We start from the raw sequence: 19,108 nt of genomic DNA on the forward strand, positions 1-19,108 counted from the left end.
GTACAGGAAGGGACTAAGCACGTTCCCCTGAGGGGCCCCTGTGCTGAGGAACGGAGTGTTAGATGTGTTGTTGCCTACCCTTACCACCTGGAGGAGGCTGTCAGGAAGTCCAGGAGACAGTTTCCAAGTTAAAAGAAACATAGCTAGTGTCACAGCACTGATAATATAAAGCTGTCTGTCACAGGAACTTGCTTGACCCCTCTGGATAGGCTACTGATGCAAGGTCAGTTGTGATCCAAAGTCAAATGACAATTTTATTTTCTCTCTCACTACTGAAACAAGATCTGGATGATAAAAGCATTAGAAGAATCATGTGTATTAGTGCAGGGGTGGAACAAAACCCTGTTGCTCTTCAAGGCCAGGACTGACTGTTCAAATGATCCCATTCATTTTCATACACCGTCCACGCCCACTTTATCAGGAATGGTCAGGGCTCCACACACCAGAGGGCAGCAGTGAGCTTGCTTCTCTCAGCCAGCATGTTACTCCTATAGCAGCAACTTAGAATGGACTGCTTTGGAGGGTGACGAGGAATGCGCTGCACTAACAAATCAAAGGGGATCAATTCAAATGCAGTGTGGGGAAAGGTGCAAACCACCTAAACAAGTCTCTGCATTCTACAAGAGCAGTCTTAAACTAAGGAAAGGTGTGCTTACTGTCTGGCCTGGTCCTTGGCACCATATCGGACGTTGACCACTGCCGTGTCGGTGTCTGTATTTACTGTGGAGGGAGGGAGAGCACAGACTCAACACCCACAGGGAATACAAGTTTATACACTAAACATGCACTTCAACTGAACAGTCACAGACTTGAACAAAGACCTACTAGAAACAGCAGATACAGAAGAAACAGAAAGGGTATGGTGTGTGTGTGTGTGTGTGTACCTTGCTCGCAGTTCTCCACTGTACCATACTGAGCCAACATGCCATCCAGAACCTGAGTCAGAACCACAGGGGAGAGAATGTGATTAGAACCAGACCAGAGAGGAGTTCCAGTGAGACACCAATGTATTTTTCACACTGTCATGGAGACTCAAACTGGCTTTCTAGTAAGTACAGTTTAGTAAGTAAGCCTTGTGTGAGAGAACAGCCCATGTCCATCTCCTGTTTCTGTAGCGGGAGGCTGCTTGATGCATCAGTGGACAGGGCAGGACCCTGGGCAGGACCCTGGACAGGACATTAGTTCAGTGCAAAACAGGAAACAGCAGAGCAATTTTACTTCAATTCCGTAAGATTATACAGGTTAACGCCAACGTTCGTCAACACCCAGCAGGTGATCAGGAACACATGCCCTGGGGATAGGTTTCCCCTAGGTACAGATCTAGGATCAGATTTACCTCCCAATTCTAAATGTAACTATTAGTGGGGGAAATGCAAAACTGACCGAAGGGTCAAGGGGCAACGCACTACAGCCACATCCCAATGTCAAGCCCATGGGCCAATCACGATAAAACATTTACAGTTAAGCCACAACACATTCATCAATATTTGTATTTATTATGGATCCCCACTACGCTTCCTGGGGTCCAGCAAAATTAAAGGCAGTTTATACACTTTTAAAAACAATACATTCAGACTGTGTGCCCTCAGGACCCTACTCCACACACACACACACACACACACACAGTCCAAAATCCATGTGCACATGGGTAACACCAGAGCCCTATACTACAAATCTGGTCTGAGGAATTAGCCAGGTAATGGAGTTCAACTCGGGATAACCGGTACCACCAATGTGGCTCACCTTTTAGCCAGGTACATTTCTATGGCAACGAATCCTCCAGAACTAACCTGCTCCATGGTAGGCTAACTCAGGGTTAAACTCCAGTTATCCTGAATGAAGTGTTTGAGCTGTGAGTTGAAGACCAATCAAATTCCTTCATTCTCCAGACCAAATGAGGAAGACTGATTAAATATTTTATTCATCAAGATGTTCATGAGTTAAAAATAGTCATGTTCAAATACATAGACATTTCAAACTAAAACGTGCAGTAAAACTTTTGTAAAAAAGGGACTTGTGCATTGATAACAGCTCAAAAACAAAATATTAGATTTGTTCTGACAAGCACACCAAAGAAAGATAAGGAAAACTGCCCTTCTAATAATCCATTTCACATGTCCTGCTAAATCTGCTGGTAAACTTCTTTCATTTAAATTTCGGCAAAAATGAAGTTGTGGCACAGACATGGGTTGATGTTTCAACATCATCTCATTGACAGTTCGGCGTTGGACTAGCCATGTGCGACGTGAACACGCAGTTACAAGCCCAGATGGACCAGGCTCCAGTAAGCAACAGATGCACAACCTATATCTACCATCGTAACATGGATGAAGCTTGAGCTGGAATGTGATGCTGAAGCTAGCTAATTTCAAATAAGCCCGAGTACATCTAGCTAGATTTGTACACTTTTATTTAACTAGGCAAGTCAGTTAAGAGCAAACTCTTATTTACAATGACGGCCTCCTGCGGGAAGGGGGCTGGGATTAAAAATACAAATATATGAGCGCGCGCACACACACACACACACACCCCCCCCCCCCCCAGGGAGACCTAAGACAACATAGCAGCAGCAGAACATGGTAGCAGCAGCAGAACATGGTACAAACATTGGGCACAGACAACAGCAAAAAGGCAAGGTTGTCATCAGCCCTGTGATCCAACTGGCCCTTCAACACCACCCATCAACCAGGCTGTACGAGTCAAGCAAGAGAGAGATCTTTCTAAATTCATGATCTTTAATTTCCCCACATTATCAAGCTGAACTGATCTTTATCCACTTGTGAGTCCATAGAGAAAGAGACCAAAAATCTGTCAGAGCCATACCAATCTGGAAAACTTCAACTAGCTAGATCTAATGCTCCTCTTCAAGTGTAGTCATGGATGAGAAGGTGGGAGAGAGAGCGAGGGACAGGAGTCCAAACACAGCCTACAGGGAGAGGACCTCCAATCATGCCCAGGCTTACTGAAAGCCACACCCCCGAGCACTCACAACCCCCCTTTCTGAACAATCAGATTCGCTCCCGGCCCCCTTTCTCCCAACCCACCAATCCCCTTCCTTCCCGCCCCTGAACCATCTCAAAGCCGTCCCATTGGCTGTTCCAGTACTGATCCTACGTTCCCTGTGGTGAAGAGCACCTGCATGTTCACTGGCTGCCACATCTGCCCGTCTCCAGGGCTCAGCCAATGAGAATCCAGGCCATTCAGGAAAGGGTGGAGTGCATTCCTGCAGGAAGCGGTGGTTGGGTTGGGGGAGGGGTGGGACAGGAGTAATGCTACACATTCTGTGAGTGTCTGTCCATAGCACATGGAGGCAACACAGAGCAGGCCCACCCACCCACCACGAGCTAGCCTAGCGAACAAGCCAGCTCTTTGCCTGCATGGCTGTGTGCTGAGGCACCATGTTGTTATCTCCCTGATAAGATACAAGGTCTCCTTTATGTCAAAGACTGTTCTGTGGTCAGTCCCTCCCCCATTCCAACCCTATCCCCATTCTGGTCAAATAACCATCAGCTAGATAACATGCTATAGACTACCGCCCATTTACACAGCACAAGACAACCAGCACAAAATGCTTTTTGTCAATTTAGAACAGTTAAGTCAAAGGTGGAGAGGCTCAAATCAGTCATACTTTGGCCTATGCACTACGAGTTTAGAATGGAAGAGAACGTTGTCCATTAACTGTATTCTATTTGGTAAAAATTAGACAAACCACCCTTTTGTAAAGTAGATGTTTCCTGTGAAACAGACCCAGTCCATTATCTTATTTAGACAGCGAGCAGAAAGGATCGAGGATTATCTTAGACAAGTGGAACTAAATGAGCAACCTGTGGGAAATACCGAAGATGACTTAGGGTTGAGCGGTAAATGTTCATACCATTTCTGTATTATAATGGGATAAACAGTATTACCAGAAGTGCACACCAGGGGCGCAATAAAAAAACTAAATAAACATTTTTTGTGCACAAACAATTTAGACACCAGGGATGTTGATCCAGGAGGGGTTTGAATGTCTCTGCTGTAAACAAGAAGCTTGAGCTTGACATCAGGTACTTAGCTAGCAAGTTAGCAAACCAAATGCACAGCTGGAGCCTAGCGCTGGATATCATTTGACGTTACATTTCTTATAGTTCTGCTAAACTTATAGTTCTAAGCAGTGGCATAGCACAACCCTGCTGCAGGGGTATTAAATCATACCGACAGTATTTGGAAATACCCTGGTATAAGGTACATCTCCCAAGCCTACTAAGAATGCGTCTGATTCTCGAGACAAACGACCACTAGTATAAATCCCTTTCTGAAGGCAGTACTGCAGGGCAATATCCAATTGATAATGAATGGGAGTAGGTTGTGTGTGGAAATAACAACAGATCTGACCATGTCTGCATGAGCAAGGTTTGATCTCTCGCACAGGCCGGGGATGCGCGTCACACAGGCCGGGGATGCGCGTCACACAGGCCGGGGATGCGCGTCACACAGGCCGGGGATGCGCGTCACACAGGCCGGGGATGCGCGTCGCACAGGCCGGGGATGCGCGTCACACAGGCCGGGGATGCGCGTCACACAGGCCGGGGATGCGCGTCACACAGGCCGGGGATGCGCGTCACACAGGCCGGGGATGCGCGTCACACAGGCCGGGGATGCGCGTCACACAGGCCGGGGATGCGCGTCACACAGGCCGGGGATGCGCGTCACACAGGCCGGGGATGCGCGTCACACAGGCCGGGGATGCGCGTCACACAGGCCAATGCGCGTCACACAGGCCAATGCGCGTCACACAGGCCAATGCGCGTGTCACACAGGCCAATGCGTGTCACACAGGCCAATGCGTGTCACACAGGCCATGCATGTCACACTCTTGTTGCACAACACACACCTTACTCTACACCTGCAGTGCATTAGTAGGTCACCCGCCTAAAAGGTAATCCTCTGGCGTTACACAGACGACCATACAGACGACCACAGCTCCAATGATCACACACACACGGCATGAGCAAAACAACCAACAAGTCTGCAGCAATGAAATAGATGAGGTAATGTAGGCACATTTGAAATATGATACTGTCATTACCACCAACAATAGCTTGAAAAAGACTGTTCTATGCTTGTTTTATGCTGCTACTCACTTACCTCCTTATCAGGTTTTTCTGGACGAAATAGTCTGACAAATCAACTGCTAAATTAGTACCTGTACTAAAAAGGTAAATTAAGTACCAAAACACAAACTATTCCCTTCATAGTGACCCTATGGGACCTGGTCTAAAGTAGCACACTACATAAGGAATAGGGTGCCATTTGGGGCGTGAGCCTAAGTATAGGGTCTTCCCTGTGGCTCAGTTGGTAGAGCATGGTGTTTGCAACGCCAGGGTTGTGGGTTCGATTCCCACGGGGGGCCAGTACAAAAACAAAATGTATGAAATGAAATATATGCATCCACTACTGTAAGTCGCTCTGGATAAGAGCGTCTGCTAAATGACTAAAATGTAAATGTATAAAAGTACCATAATGGGACAGCCAGAAGAAAAATGGCGACATGCAAGACCAGCCTCTGTTCTAAAGAACTAATGAGTGAATCCAAAACCAAAATGGAACGCAAAGATGGCAAAGAACCTCGTCAGTGGACTCGTTTACACCCAATAAAAAGCCTTACATTCACATCCTGTTTCAAAGTATTTTTTTAACGTTAGTTCCCATTGAACAGGACCGAGTATAGATCGTTAGATCCAAAGCTTTACCAATGGACCAATTAACACTTACCTCCCACTGCAGATGAGGCGGGATGTTCCTGATCTGCAGCTTACAGCTCCTAAAAGGAAACAGAGGGGTAGAGAAGGGAAGAGAGAGTGGGAGAGTCAGTGAGCATTAAGGGTTGGTTGGGCTAACGGACAAATTGACCCGTTCAAAAAAATAAAAGTAATAAAACAGCAAGCTAGTAGATGCCTCCTTCCATCATTCTGTGCTCTGTAAGAGGGGAGAGGTGCACAAGCTGTGGACATGACTAATGTTTTAATACCACTCCCAAGCCCAGCGGGTGTGCACCAGAGGAGGGAGGAATGGATGGAGAGCGGGAGGGAGGGAAGGAGAGAGAGGCTGTTACATTGTTGGACTGGTAGCTTGATCGTGTGGAGAAACTGTTCAAACCAGCTGATAATGAGAAGCATCGGGTGGGAGAGAGGGAGGGAAGAGAGGCGTGGGAGGGAGGAGAGGTAAGGAGGGAGGAAGAGACAGGAAGAAAGGAGAAAGGAGGGGAGGGGCATGGAGGAGAGAGGAGCAGAAAGGAGAAAGGCAGAGGAGGAGAGTGAGCGCAGAAAAGGGAGGGATGCCAAGCCCAGGGAAGAGGGTACCTCCACTAGCTGTCAAAGCAGAGAGAACAGATGGGGATTCAGAACGAAGGAGCGCTCACATCACAGTCAACAGGAGCACAGTGGCGCAGAACAGACTATCCTACCAATTACTGTACAACTCTGGCTTAGTATTCAGAATGTCCTGCATTTCAAACTCCAAATCACATTTTGAAAACGTTTGGTTTCAATGAAAACATTGTGAAAACCAAGGACACAAATACTTTAGAGGTCATACAAATGCTTGATTGGAGTAGTGAATTGTAACGAGTCTGGATATAAACTCGTCAAGACAGGACCCGTGTGGCTCAGGTGGTACAGCATGGCGCTTGTAAGGCCAGGGTTGTGGGTTTCGACTCTCATGGGGGACCAGTATTGGAAAGGAGTATGAAAAATGTCGCTCTGGATAAGAGCATCAGATAAATGACTAAAATGTACTATGTAATTTGGTGTACTTGTGACACGTTTCATAAAAAGGCGATGGTTTGGACCAGGGAGATATAAACGTGGGAAAAGTGTCCAGGCTGCTCTAAAGTCCACCACCTGTTCCCACACACTAAAGGAACACAATGTACATGCAGCTGGGAGTTCCAGCACAGACTGACCCCTACTCAGTTCTACACAGACCGTACACCCACCCACAAAACACGATATCCAACACTCCTAACAAAAACCTAACCCCTACAATCTTACTGTAAACTTCTCCCACTGACATCTAGACAAGCCAAACGACACCAAAACAACAAACACCTTCCACAAGGACCAACAACAAAAATCCATATCATTGGCGAAAAGCACAGTTTTGACCAGGAAATGAAGACTTGGGTGTGGTTACCATGAAATGTCAAAAGATCTTTTGACACCTGACAGAAAACACGTTGGAAACTTTGTATTTTGTGGGTCAGGACTAAAGCTTTGCAGAGCAGCAATGAGCAGGCCTCAATTCTTCATCTGTATTATTTGTTCCTCAAGTTTAGGATGTGCATATCGCACTCCTGCTCTTCACGGACTTAAAAGTTTAAAAAAGTAGAGAAGTCTAATAGACTATACAATCGAAATATGATTGAGTTCAAATTGAAAACATGCTTTCCTACTCAACTGGTTTTAAGCTGTGCATGTCAATGAGTGAGTCAAATGTTAGTGTTTTGATGAACAGGCTGGTTGGTAGCCTTAAAGATGTTTCTGAGCCCGCCACCCACACGGCCCAGCTCACACTTCATTATATACACACACACACGACCCAGAGAGAAAACAAGCTTTATGTTGGAGCATACTAAAAATGTGATGCACAGAAATCCACATGTGCAGTCTAGAAGGTTTGTGGGCTTCCATGCATGCAGGACTAGGCCACAGTGAAAACTTAGTAGGGGAAAGTTCAATGACATTTACCCTTGGTATTCATTTATTTCCATCACCCCCACGTACAAACACAAAGATTTACAGATTCTTTAACATGCACTCTCAATCTGGAGGAACTTTCAGCATTGTCACACCGACAGGGCCTCAAATGAATTTTATTCATTTATTTGGACCATAAAGATAGGTTCTAAATGGCGAATTGTAGAAAAAAATACCATTAGGCGTCCGAGAGGAATTCCAGCCCTTTCCGGTCTACTGTGCCATTCCTGGCTGATCCGGCCCCCTTTTTCCGTGTGTGCGTTGCTCTGCATTGCAGTGGGAATGCTGTGCAAAATGTGCAAATGCACCAAGCACTTCAAGCCAGTTTAACCTATAGCTCCACACACACGGACGAAGTCAGCCAGGGTATTGGGGTGGGGGGGGGGGTGCATTCCCCTGTCCCAGCCTTTGATTTGGGAAAAGGGGAGGTTTGGGGACACACACACACACACACACACACACACACACAAGGGCCCTCTGCCCTGTAGGGGTGGGGTCCCGTTTCCATGGACACAAAGTCCACTGACAGAAACATGGAGGGGTGTGGGGACTGAGGGCTGAGTTGTCATGTGATGTAGTGTGTGTGTGTGTAAAACCCATAGGAGGAATCCCATGTCGAGCAACAGACTTCCCCACATCCATCCCCGTTTCTCACTACCATGATCATCCATGTCACTACCCCTCCCCCCACCATCCATCTTATCATACAAACAATACTCAACAGAAACACTGGCACCCACACTATAAAACCCATCCATGTCAGGAAACACACAAACTCACACCCAGGTCTGTGCTCAACGCCCATCCATCCACACTCATTGACTATTCAGCATGCAGGCGTTCTGAATGACTCAACTCAAAACTGCTCACTTTCCGCTGCACTCTTACATGGGTCCTTCCCGTTCACAACAACTGTCCATTCTGCAGTAAAAAAAAATCTAAAATGTATAGCAAAAAAATAGCTAAATTCATTTGAGCAAGAATTTGAATATTTCTAAATTAAATCTGATGATTTACACATAAATAGCTAAACATTTTACTTTCCCTGCAGCATGGTATGCAATGGTTCTGTAGCATAAAAATCCACACTATCAGTGTCTCTTGCGCCATGATAAGCATGAGGGAGTTTAGGGACCTTTAGTCCCACTAGCTAGATGGGACAAGAGGCCATAGAGAATTTCGGGCACCCCCGTGCTTCCATCCAAAATCCCTTCTTTGCAGGTTGGGCCCCACAGTGACCTCCTGACCCCAAATTCTTTAATATGAGCTGGGAGCTACTACTCCTCACAAAGCCGCAGTTACTGGGTTAGAATGACCATGGAAGTGGGCTTTGCTTTTACGACTTGGGATTTTTTTGTCTGTTAGTTAAAGGAATAGAGCAATGGGTGTATTTCTTTGTTTAAATGACGATGGTTAGGATTTAATGACCTACGCCATTTGATGAGAATATTGATAATATTTTATCTACATCTGCGACTTTAGAACGTGTGAGAAAGTTACTGTGCCAATAAAACTTCAGATTTGTTGCCTGGTATAAAAAAAATATATTAAAAAAAGGTCTTAGACTAATACTAAACTAGGTTCAAGTTGAACCATCTTCACAAGGCAGACTGGTACGAGTTGTGGAATTTTACATTACTGACATTCAATAACACTGATTCATCAACACTTACACAGCAGCTTCCTACTCGCCCCTTGACCTGACTGAATGCCCCGACACACACGGGCCACCTCTCAAATCACGCCATTCTTTTTTTCAAACAGTTGGGAGTTATATTTTATTTCAGTGTTTTACTCAAAGTAATGAATATAGCTTTAATCAGGTCACAGTGTAACATGTTATAGGGTTTGTGTGTGTCCTACAAACTGACTAGTACAGCTAATAGGGCATGAGAGTAAACATGAAATAAAACAAATTAGTGAGCAACTATAAGTAGCCAAAATACACCTACACCCTAAATTTGTGTGGCTGTCCGCTGGCCCCTAAACAACCTTAACTTATTGCATTATTACATTTTCAACTCTTGTAACCCCTCATGATCAAGCTACAGAGATTATATTATGTAGGCCAAAGATGAACAGCGACTATGGAAAATGTCACCTTGGAGTTGGACTAAGGCAAATGGCACACTTGCACCAAAACCTAGCCCCCCCACCCCAACAACCTGCACGCACCCCTCAATGTGCCTATCCCACCCAGGCCCCCAGTGTTTGGTCTGGAGCTCTGCTGGTCGGCTAATGCGTAGCAACCAAAAGCCCTGGGACCTCATTTATAAACCATGTGTATGTACAAAATATGACCCTAAACATGGGGGCGCTAGTTCACACGCAAAAGTTGCCATTTATTTTAAAAAAAACTGAAGTTGAAGTGAGATTGTGGGAAGCTTCCTACAAACTTTAGACCATGTGTACACAGTTTCTAGTGGTGGAACTATTGCATTGCAAGCAGCCAAGTATTTTGTTACATGGCGGATAAGATGGACTCGTTCATAACAAAAAACAGGTTAATAACAATATGCAATTGTTTGTCGTTAGTGAGAAGTGAGATCAATTTAGTTTATCTTGGCATTCTAAAATATTTAGAAATAGGCATCTATTTTGCTCGGCTATATTAATTATATTATGTCCATGATAATTGCGGGCTCCAGAGTGGCACTGCGGTATAAGACATTGTATCTCAGTGCTCGAGGCGTTACTACGATTCCAGGCTGTTAACACAAGCGGCCGTGATTTTCAGTCCCATAGGGAGGCGCACAATTGGTCCAGGTTAGGGTTTGGCCGGGGTAGGCAGTCATTGTAAATAAGAATTTGTTCTTAACTGACTTGCCTAGTTAAATAAACTAATTCAATTGCAGAAAAAAATTCCTCACCTTTTCTGTGATGTTTTCATACTCACCAGGTAGCTTATAGGCCTACAACAAGTTCCAATACCATTCTTCTGATCTTTCGTTTAATAGAACACTTGATAACTTATTTATTTACTACTATTTCAAGTGCGTTGCTCGATGCCGTCTGGTCAGGAGCGTAGTTTAGCGGTAGAACGAACGATTACACTGCCCTACCACGCAAAAAGGCAGTAACTGCTCATTTGGTGAGAAATGTGTTATTTATTGTAGCAAAAATGACTACATGCTTAATCGTGTGGACAAGTATCCTGCCTCTTGTGTTTTGGAGAAAATTGGGGTCATGTTAGCATTAACTGCATAAAGTTACTGTAAAACCAAGGTAAATTAAACCCATATTTCTCAGTTCCAAGCTATGAACAGTTACTGCCTTTTTGCTTGGTAGGGCAGTACAGGCTACTTCCATACATCTCAATACTGTCATTTCAAAGTGTGTGTGTAGATCATATTTTATTTGTAAACATAATATATTTTCATAACCTTTGCAAAATAAATTCCTCACCTTTCTGGCCTTGATAGGTTCATAGTCCCGAGGTATCCTACAACAAATTAATTGGGCCCCATTAGACAGGCTATTTTTTCAAATTTTTGCTCTATAAGATATGGAGCGTGGTTTATAACAGTATAATTTAACAGGTGAACAGAGAACTCATCTTCTGCATTGAAGTGTGTATGGCTACCACTAAGTAGACGTCGTGTCAGAAGTCGTGGGCAGTGAAGCGTAACACCTGTTTACAAAACACCTGTTTACAGGTCCACAGCAATTTGCAATTGTGTTTGTCTTTCAATACCGTTGTCTGTCAGGTAGCCGAGGAGTGCAGAAAATGTCATGCCTATCAAACCACCAAAGACCTTTGATCAAGTTCGCCATTTCTTTCAGAAAACTGCCTCGGCCTAATTCCAATACTTGCAAAGTTTGCAGAAATAGGGGTTATTGTTGTCACCATAAAAAAGGTGAATAATGGGCATTTTTCAGGTGGAGTAGTAATGTTTGTTCGCAGAATTTCAGGACATTCTGATTTATAAATGAGAAACATTCGTATGTATGGCGTGCGACAAGTTCATAAATCTCTAGATATTTTTGTACGAGCGCAGTCTTTTCAGAAAGGGCGGACGTAAATAGTGTGAAATTTACACAACAGTTATGAGGCCCCTGGTCTGCCCTAGAAAGCATATGGAAATTACGATCCCCAGAATCGCTAAACAATTTATAGAGAGACGTTTTGGGATCTAAAATTTGTTGATGAGGATCAAGTTAGATTCCCACGGTGAATCCTTTAAAAGTTCGCCATAAATCAAGATATTTAATGAAATAGTGATCCATTCTGACTACTACATTTGTAGTCATACATGACCACGTGCTGACAGACCAACCACGGGACGGCAGGCTACAATGAAGCTCATGCCCTCATCAACTCTGGACCTCAAAGCTAGTTCCACTAACCCCCCATTGTTCCCCTCTAATCAGGCACCGATTTAGATCTGGGACACCAGGTGGGTGCAATTAATTATCAGGTAGAATAGAAAAGCAGCAGGCTCTGGACCTCGTAGGGCAAGACTTGAATACCTCTGCCTTAGACATTAAGGTTGACTCTCTCGGGCAGGATGAAAATGACTGCATTGACCACAATCCTTTGCTAGTAAAGGCCACTTTCACCATGATCCTTAAATATTTTTTTGGTGCCATTCAGCAATATGGCGGGCTTCAAATTCAAATACTTCCGGCTTCACGTGCCATTGGGAGTTTTCCACAGGAATAAGTGGATGACGTCAGCGCTATCACCATCTACTGGTTTTAATGTCTACGGTCCCACCCTGGAACACTGGAGGACACCAGGAGCCTCTGCCTCCTTGCTCGCACTTCCCCTTCCCACAAGTTCAAAGGTTAAGTTGTGGTGATTGGCCGAGCCTCCAGCTGACACTCAGCGGGCTGGAATGCAGAGGGGCCCCAGTGCACACTTCAGTGTGTGTGTGTGTGTGTGTGTGTGTGTGTGTGTGTGATGGGCAGGATACTGTTCCCAGTCGCTCCTATAACCTTTCCTGTGGCAAAAGGGGGACTTCATCTTTCTCTTTTTTTGTAGGTGGAGGTCAAAAAGCACCAGGCTTACACTTCACTATATATTTTTATTTTATTTAACTAGGCAAGTCAGTTAAAAGGCCTACCCACTATAAAGGCCTACCACTACAGATCGCCAGTGTGTGTAAACCTACACATGTTTAAGTCTAATAATTTAGCAAAAAATATCTAGCACTTTGGGAGGGGAAAGGTCAACAAATTGACCAGAGTGATTAGGCTTTTTTTTTATTTATTTTTTAAAAATAGGTTCATGATTCCATCCCAATAATGAACGAGCTAAAAGCAGTAAACGTATTTAGGGGAAGCCCTTGCGGAAGTTCATTTTGGCCCTAACCTCGACAATTCAATGCATGGACAATTCAAAACATGCAAATAAATATATCCACTATAATAATTGTATATTTTAAATATGTTAACACCATTTTGTGCAGAACGTCAATAAAACAGATTATTCGATTTAGTAGGCCTAAATGGTGGTATCGGCAATTATACAAATCCTAATTCTGTTAAACTTGACTTCAATATACAGTTTTAAAAGTTGTGATCAGATGCTTGTTTCTAATTCCTTACAAACATAGCAGCAGCCTTTATCTACTGCTTTTAGCCCAAATTATTTAAATCATTAAAATGCACATCTAAACACATTAAAGTGCATTTCGGCTCTAAATCCTCTTCCTCCAAATCCTCAAATGATTCCAATAATTACTCATTTCAATGACAGCAATTAAAATCCAAGAAAGATTTAATAAAGGACAAAATGTTTCATGTGGCGGATATCCTAAACGCCACGCCAAATTGTTGAATTTTTTTGTCCCTCGTCCACGTAAATGAGGATCAATATCGCCCAAGACTAAAGGCTATAACTCAGCATAGTTTAATCCTGTTGACTGTAGCCTACACCGAGCTACATGGTCTTTAGCAGACCGGGGGTTTTCCGAGTCCATCTCGTGCACCATCGCGATGAGAGCAGAAGCGTGGGGCAGCAAGGGAGAATCACGGCCAGATCCTTCTCAAATGGACGACTTCAGAGGGCCTACGCCTCAACACACACATTCATACATGTACACACACCTAAGTAGGCCCAGAATGCTATTGCTGCTTAAAATAGCCCTACAGTTTCCAAGTGTTAAACACTTGGAGATTTGCACTATATAGGCTAACTACTTCCACAGATGGGAATGGTGTCTAAAATAAGGTACATTATTCCAAAAAAAAGTAGCAGCATATTTTAGGTCGCCATAGGCGTGACGGTATGAGATCCTTCATGCCCTTATAATTCGACCTCTACACACACCCTATGAATTTCTGCTTGCCCCAAATGAACAAATGTCCCTTCCTGCTGACGCCCCAAACACACCGACTACAAGACACAATCAGACGACTTCAATCAAATAACGTTACAAAAATAACATGTTTCCAGAAGTGTCGATGGAGATATGTACAATGTGGCTGAGGACAGCAGCAGCCCCTTATAGCGTAAATGGATCAGTTGGACAATACATGAGTTTATAATCAGAATTTACCTTTGACGTTTAGGGACTGAGTGTTCCACCTCTAGGAGTTTTCCATGTAGTTCAACTTTACCTATAGTGAGGAGAATAAATGCAATTTTAGTTCACAATTAGTTTTGTTCTCTTCAGCTGTTCTCATAGGCAGCCAAAAGTAGGCCTCAACTATAGTTTATGACCAAAAAGGCCTGGCACGATATTACGTTAATTTCAATCGGAGGCACAATTGTGTGACCATTCAAATTACACAAATTACTTTATTTTCACCCAACGTAACGTGAATGTCTATTCTAAAAGGTTAAATATGGTATCGGTGACAAGCATGACACCTGAGCTCAATACGAGGATAATTTCGTAAAATCGTAATTTTTTTTCTTCTAGATTGTGGCTTGCTGAATGTCACTGTTTGTCCCACATTGCGTACATTTGTTGTCGTTTCTAAATTGTAAATAAAAAGTAGTTTGCATTAGTCTTGCATTTCGTTGGCCTACATTTGACCAATACACAATTAAGCCACCTGGTGTGTCTGCATAGGGCACATGTACTGTGTACTATAATTTAACAAGTTAGGCCATACTTCCATTGCGACTTTGTTGGTCCACTTAGAGAGTGTAAGCTCAAAGGCGGCAACAAAAGTAACATTACAGAGTTACATTTAATCGAAGTGATCCATGTTAGACACAAGCCTACAATGTGCGGCCACTGCCTGTGTGCCCCATTGCTCTGACTGGCGTTACACAGGACAGGCGTTCCTTCCTTCACTCAAACAAGTTACTTCAACGTTTTTGTACTAGATAAAATTCACACTTTGAATTTATCAAAGGCATGGACTATCCTTCTACGGTGTCAGGAGCCAAGTGTGAGGCAAGGCGACAAGCTTGGATACACCCCCACCCTATTGGGCTCCATGCATCCATCTACAGCGGTTAAAGTAAACCCGTAGCCATTTCCGCAATTAAAACACCGTTTACGCACCGCTCGAACGCCTTTTTTATTGTCTCACCTGAAAGAATGTCGATGGCCATCATTGCATTCTTTTCATCGGGGCAATCCACGAACGCATAACCAGTTTTGACGAGAAACGGACCACTGTGCGGAATCTTCCACTGCTCAAAGATAGTTTCCAAGTCCTCGGCACTCGCCTCTTCACTCACGTTTCCAATGTACAGCTTATTCATGTTCTGCGCTGAAATTGACAATCTTTACGCAGAAGGAAATCGTGATTTGCTCTCTCGGGTTTAGAGTCGCCAAAATCGCCTTACTACTCAACGGAGTGGCGGTGGCGTGCTTCCCCCAGTCGTTGAAGCCACAGAAATATTTGACGGGCAACCTCGTCGCGTTTGCGCTTACTCGCCCTTCTCTATCGCGAAAAAAAAAAAAAAAAAAAAATTCTTAATTATTTATTCCGTTTCTCCAAAACGATAGCTGACTGAGTGAAAAAGGAGGAGACACGACTTTTTTGTCTTCCTCCAAACCCCTTGGCAAAAAGACAGAGAAATTCACACACGTTAAGGCTCGTGCCCGCCTCTGAATAAAACCAATATGAAGAAGGGGAAGGAAAAAAACGAGGATATTCCGGCTTTTTTGAATGAGCCACGTGTTCAAACTACAAATCAACCCCGCACGTGAGGAATCCCAGTCGCTCAATTAAGTGTTGGATTGGGAAAATGTCACGGGAATCTGGGGTGGGGACCGTGGAGTCGAGAGAAAATGAGGGGAAGAGTGGATTGGTGTTGAGGGGAAAAACCTGGCGAGCTATGTGAGTTAAGAGATTCCGTGAGAACCCAGTGTATCTTTTACTAGAATCACATTTGTGTGCCTTTCTCTGCAAAGCCTCGCTTCCCATTGGCCGCTGGTCGAAGTAGTAAAACAGCAGTGCGCGCACGGATATAGCAAGGGGCAACAGTGTTGCGGAGGTTTGCGCGCACGCGAGACTGCGGTGGGTGTAGGGTAGGGATACTATAGAGAACATTATGGTGGGAGAGGAAGAAGGGGGAGGTGCCATTCATAAATTATGTCGCTCGATGTTATAATTTATGCATGTGAGTCACATTTGAATTGGATTGAATCAATGAAAGTTTAGAATGCGTCCTCCCCTAGGCCCATGGCCCGGTCAACATGGGAATGACACGCTTACTACCAACCACATGACGGCATCCATCTTCTCTAACAAGATTCAGGTGGTTCCCTGCTTTTGTCTACAATACAGATGTATCCATGTCCACACGAAATGGCAGAGAGGGGAATAGGATGTCTTGGGGCGAGATTACTTGTTTGTTTTCGAAAACACTCATCTGGAGAAGAAACCTATAGTAGAAGCTACTGCATATGGCGAACGGCTTACTATTTCCGGCATGGGTATATATATGCTATGTACAGAGAGGGAAGGTCTCGTCATCCAGAGAAATGCCCCTAGCGAATTGGCGACAACAAGCAAGCACGTTTCTTTCAAATGCAGTCTGGCTGGGCTTAGTACATTAATTGAGACAATTAATTACACTTGTTAATATGTATCCAGTGTAAAATAATTGTAGTTATGGGTAGATGAAATTCACAAACGTGGACCTTCATTGACAAGTACCAAATTACTAGGCTACATTTACCATACGTAAGATCTCAGTCCGTCAAATATCCATGCTGATATTCAGGCTAAAATAAAAAAGATGTTCAGCTAAAGACATTTTGAGGGAATAATAGAATAAAAGTGTAATCCATTAAATTAGAATTGGTCTAATTATTCTACGTTCTAAAGTGGATTTATATCGGCTCAATAGGCCCACATTCGAAACACATGCAAGGCCACTGTTGAATACCGTTTTAGTGATTTTACGCACACATACCTGAGTAGAGTTGGATAGTTCATAGTTTAGCCAGTACCTATACAACTTGTTTAGTACTACACAATATGCATGGGAGTGCATGGAGTTTATTCAGCTGATTATTCAACTTTTAGAAAATGTGTGTGAGCAACACCTAATGCCGTATTGATAAAATGCCTTCTTCAAATGTATACTGCAGGAAAAGTTAGTATTTTTTTTAAGAACAATTGATGATTTCAGTTTTATGGACATGTTCATGTTAGGCATAAGGAAATAAATTGTGACTTGTCAAAGCCTCAAACGGTAGGCCCTCTGCTATGGCACACTGGCAGCACTTTAGTTGACGTACTCTGAGCTGGACAAACAGAGTGCTCTTCTATTGGTTGGAAAGACTGACCAATCACAGAGCTCATTCTCACTCCCCTACCACTCTGGCTGGCTCGAGCTCAGCGTGTTCAGTCATTGGCTCTTTTGCACCGCTATTCTATATGAATTAGCGCGCGAAAGAAAATGTAGTTTTTCTCCTTATGAATAAAGGTGATAATCAATTATTAATCTAACGAAATAATTAAGATGCAACTAGATACATGTTAGGCTACGCCACAAAAGCAGTCCCATTATTTGAGTTGGTAAAGTGAGTTAAATTTGGAGATGGAAATTATCTTATATAAAATGGAAATAGAATTACAAGGAAGTCCTAAATGAAATGGTTTCAAACACACCACTATTAGGCCTACACGTTCTTCTGCTTCGCAAATTCACCTGTAACTGATTAAATGGTGAACATTAGGATATGTGTAATCTTTTCCTAAGCATGTAAAAGCCTATTAAACTTTAAACAATCAATGAACAACCGCGTTATGAATTCGTTACAGTTCAATAGCCTATATTGATTCAATGTATTAAATGAGCCCAACTCTAGTTACATGCGTTGTGAAATAACGAAATGTTTATATGAGACAGCCTATTACACATTTACAGAAAACTATGTGTTCATATAGATAAAAGATTGGACTATCAGTGTGACTTAGAGTCTACACTTTGTTTACGTCCAACAAAAGTCGCAGTCCTTCAGGCTTGAACAAGGCGCTCAGGGACTGCGAAAGGGTGAATATATCCGTGAGGAATGTACATAATTAGCCCCGCCCCCATTCTTTGGGGGAAACTTCGGTATGGCTGTATTCCATAGGGATAAACAGGCTTCCATAAAGAAAGTTTCATACCCGAGACTACGTCTTGTGTGGAATGTTTAAAGATTGTTATGAATGGAAAGCACACGGGAAACATCGGTGAGATTTTAAGATCAAATAGGATTATATTTCTTTCCATAAGGAAGTTTAAACAATATATATATAGTAAGTGATATATCGTGTTGTGGCGAACAATGTCTCATTCGTTCCGGTTGTTCAGTGAAACAAGGGATACCGTTTTGGAAACAAGGGATACCGTTTTGGGTGAAACTACAATCTAACCCTTAACAACTACAATCGAATCCATATCTATTTATTTATACTTCAGTCGACTATCTCTAATCATCTCTTTGTTAGTCTCGATGCATTCCAATGGCTGACTGCTTGAGCTAGAACGTATGGAACATTCTTGTCGTGAACGCCATGTTGTAGTGAATTTCGAAAAAACGTGTTTGAGAACTTTTCTCTAAGGATTTTTATAATTGATGTGATATTGGATAAATTGCTTTTTGAAACTGACATTCATATATGGCACTTAAATTGCATTAAATGTACCTTAAATGTTTTTAAAGAATTGTATTGGTCTTTTCCCCTGTGAGGTCCCCCTATAGACTTCCACTAATATCTTCCACACAGAAAATGGCGGTATTCTGCCTAGGCCTATTTCAATAATCATTCTAGAAAACAACGTCTATTGGTAATGAAAGTTTCTAAGCAAATGACAAAATATGACATGAATTAACATTAACTTTCTAAACATTGTTTGTTCCCTTTACATAGTCCTTTAAAAAAACGTGTGATGTTAAAGACTGTTTCTGAAGTGATTTGCATTGGACTATGCATTCAAATTGTTGTTCAAGACTCGTTTTTGTCAG

At 43.2% G+C, this 19,108-nt stretch overlaps 1 protein-coding gene across 2 annotated transcripts in view; it reads right to left on the bottom strand.

Moving 5' to 3' along the window:
• The window catches only part of LOC106570533 (insulin-like growth factor 2 mRNA-binding protein 3), a 40,364-nt gene extending 24,291 nt beyond the window's left edge, over positions 1–16,073 (bottom strand). The window contains exons 1-5 of one of the 2 annotated variants that reach the window (XM_014142965.3): positions 15,228–16,073; positions 14,240–14,300; positions 5,755–5,803; positions 885–936; positions 657–720 (exon numbers count right to left, since the gene is read on the bottom strand). In XM_014142965.3, the coding sequence (XP_013998440.1) occupies positions 657–720; positions 885–936; positions 5,755–5,803; positions 14,240–14,300; positions 15,228–15,402 (401 nt within the window). In that variant the 5' untranslated portion in view covers positions 15,403–16,073. The remainder of the gene's footprint in view (positions 1–656; positions 721–884; positions 937–5,754; positions 5,804–14,239; positions 14,301–15,227) is intronic. The other variant, XM_014142966.3, reaches the window with a different exon arrangement.
• Positions 16,074–19,108: the final 3,035 nt, after the last annotated feature.

This window comes from Salmo salar, chromosome 14 (genome assembly GCF_965601325.2).
Source record: "Salmo salar chromosome 14, fSalSal1, whole genome shotgun sequence".
NCBI classification, from domain to species: domain Eukaryota; kingdom Metazoa; phylum Chordata; class Actinopteri; order Salmoniformes; family Salmonidae; genus Salmo; species Salmo salar.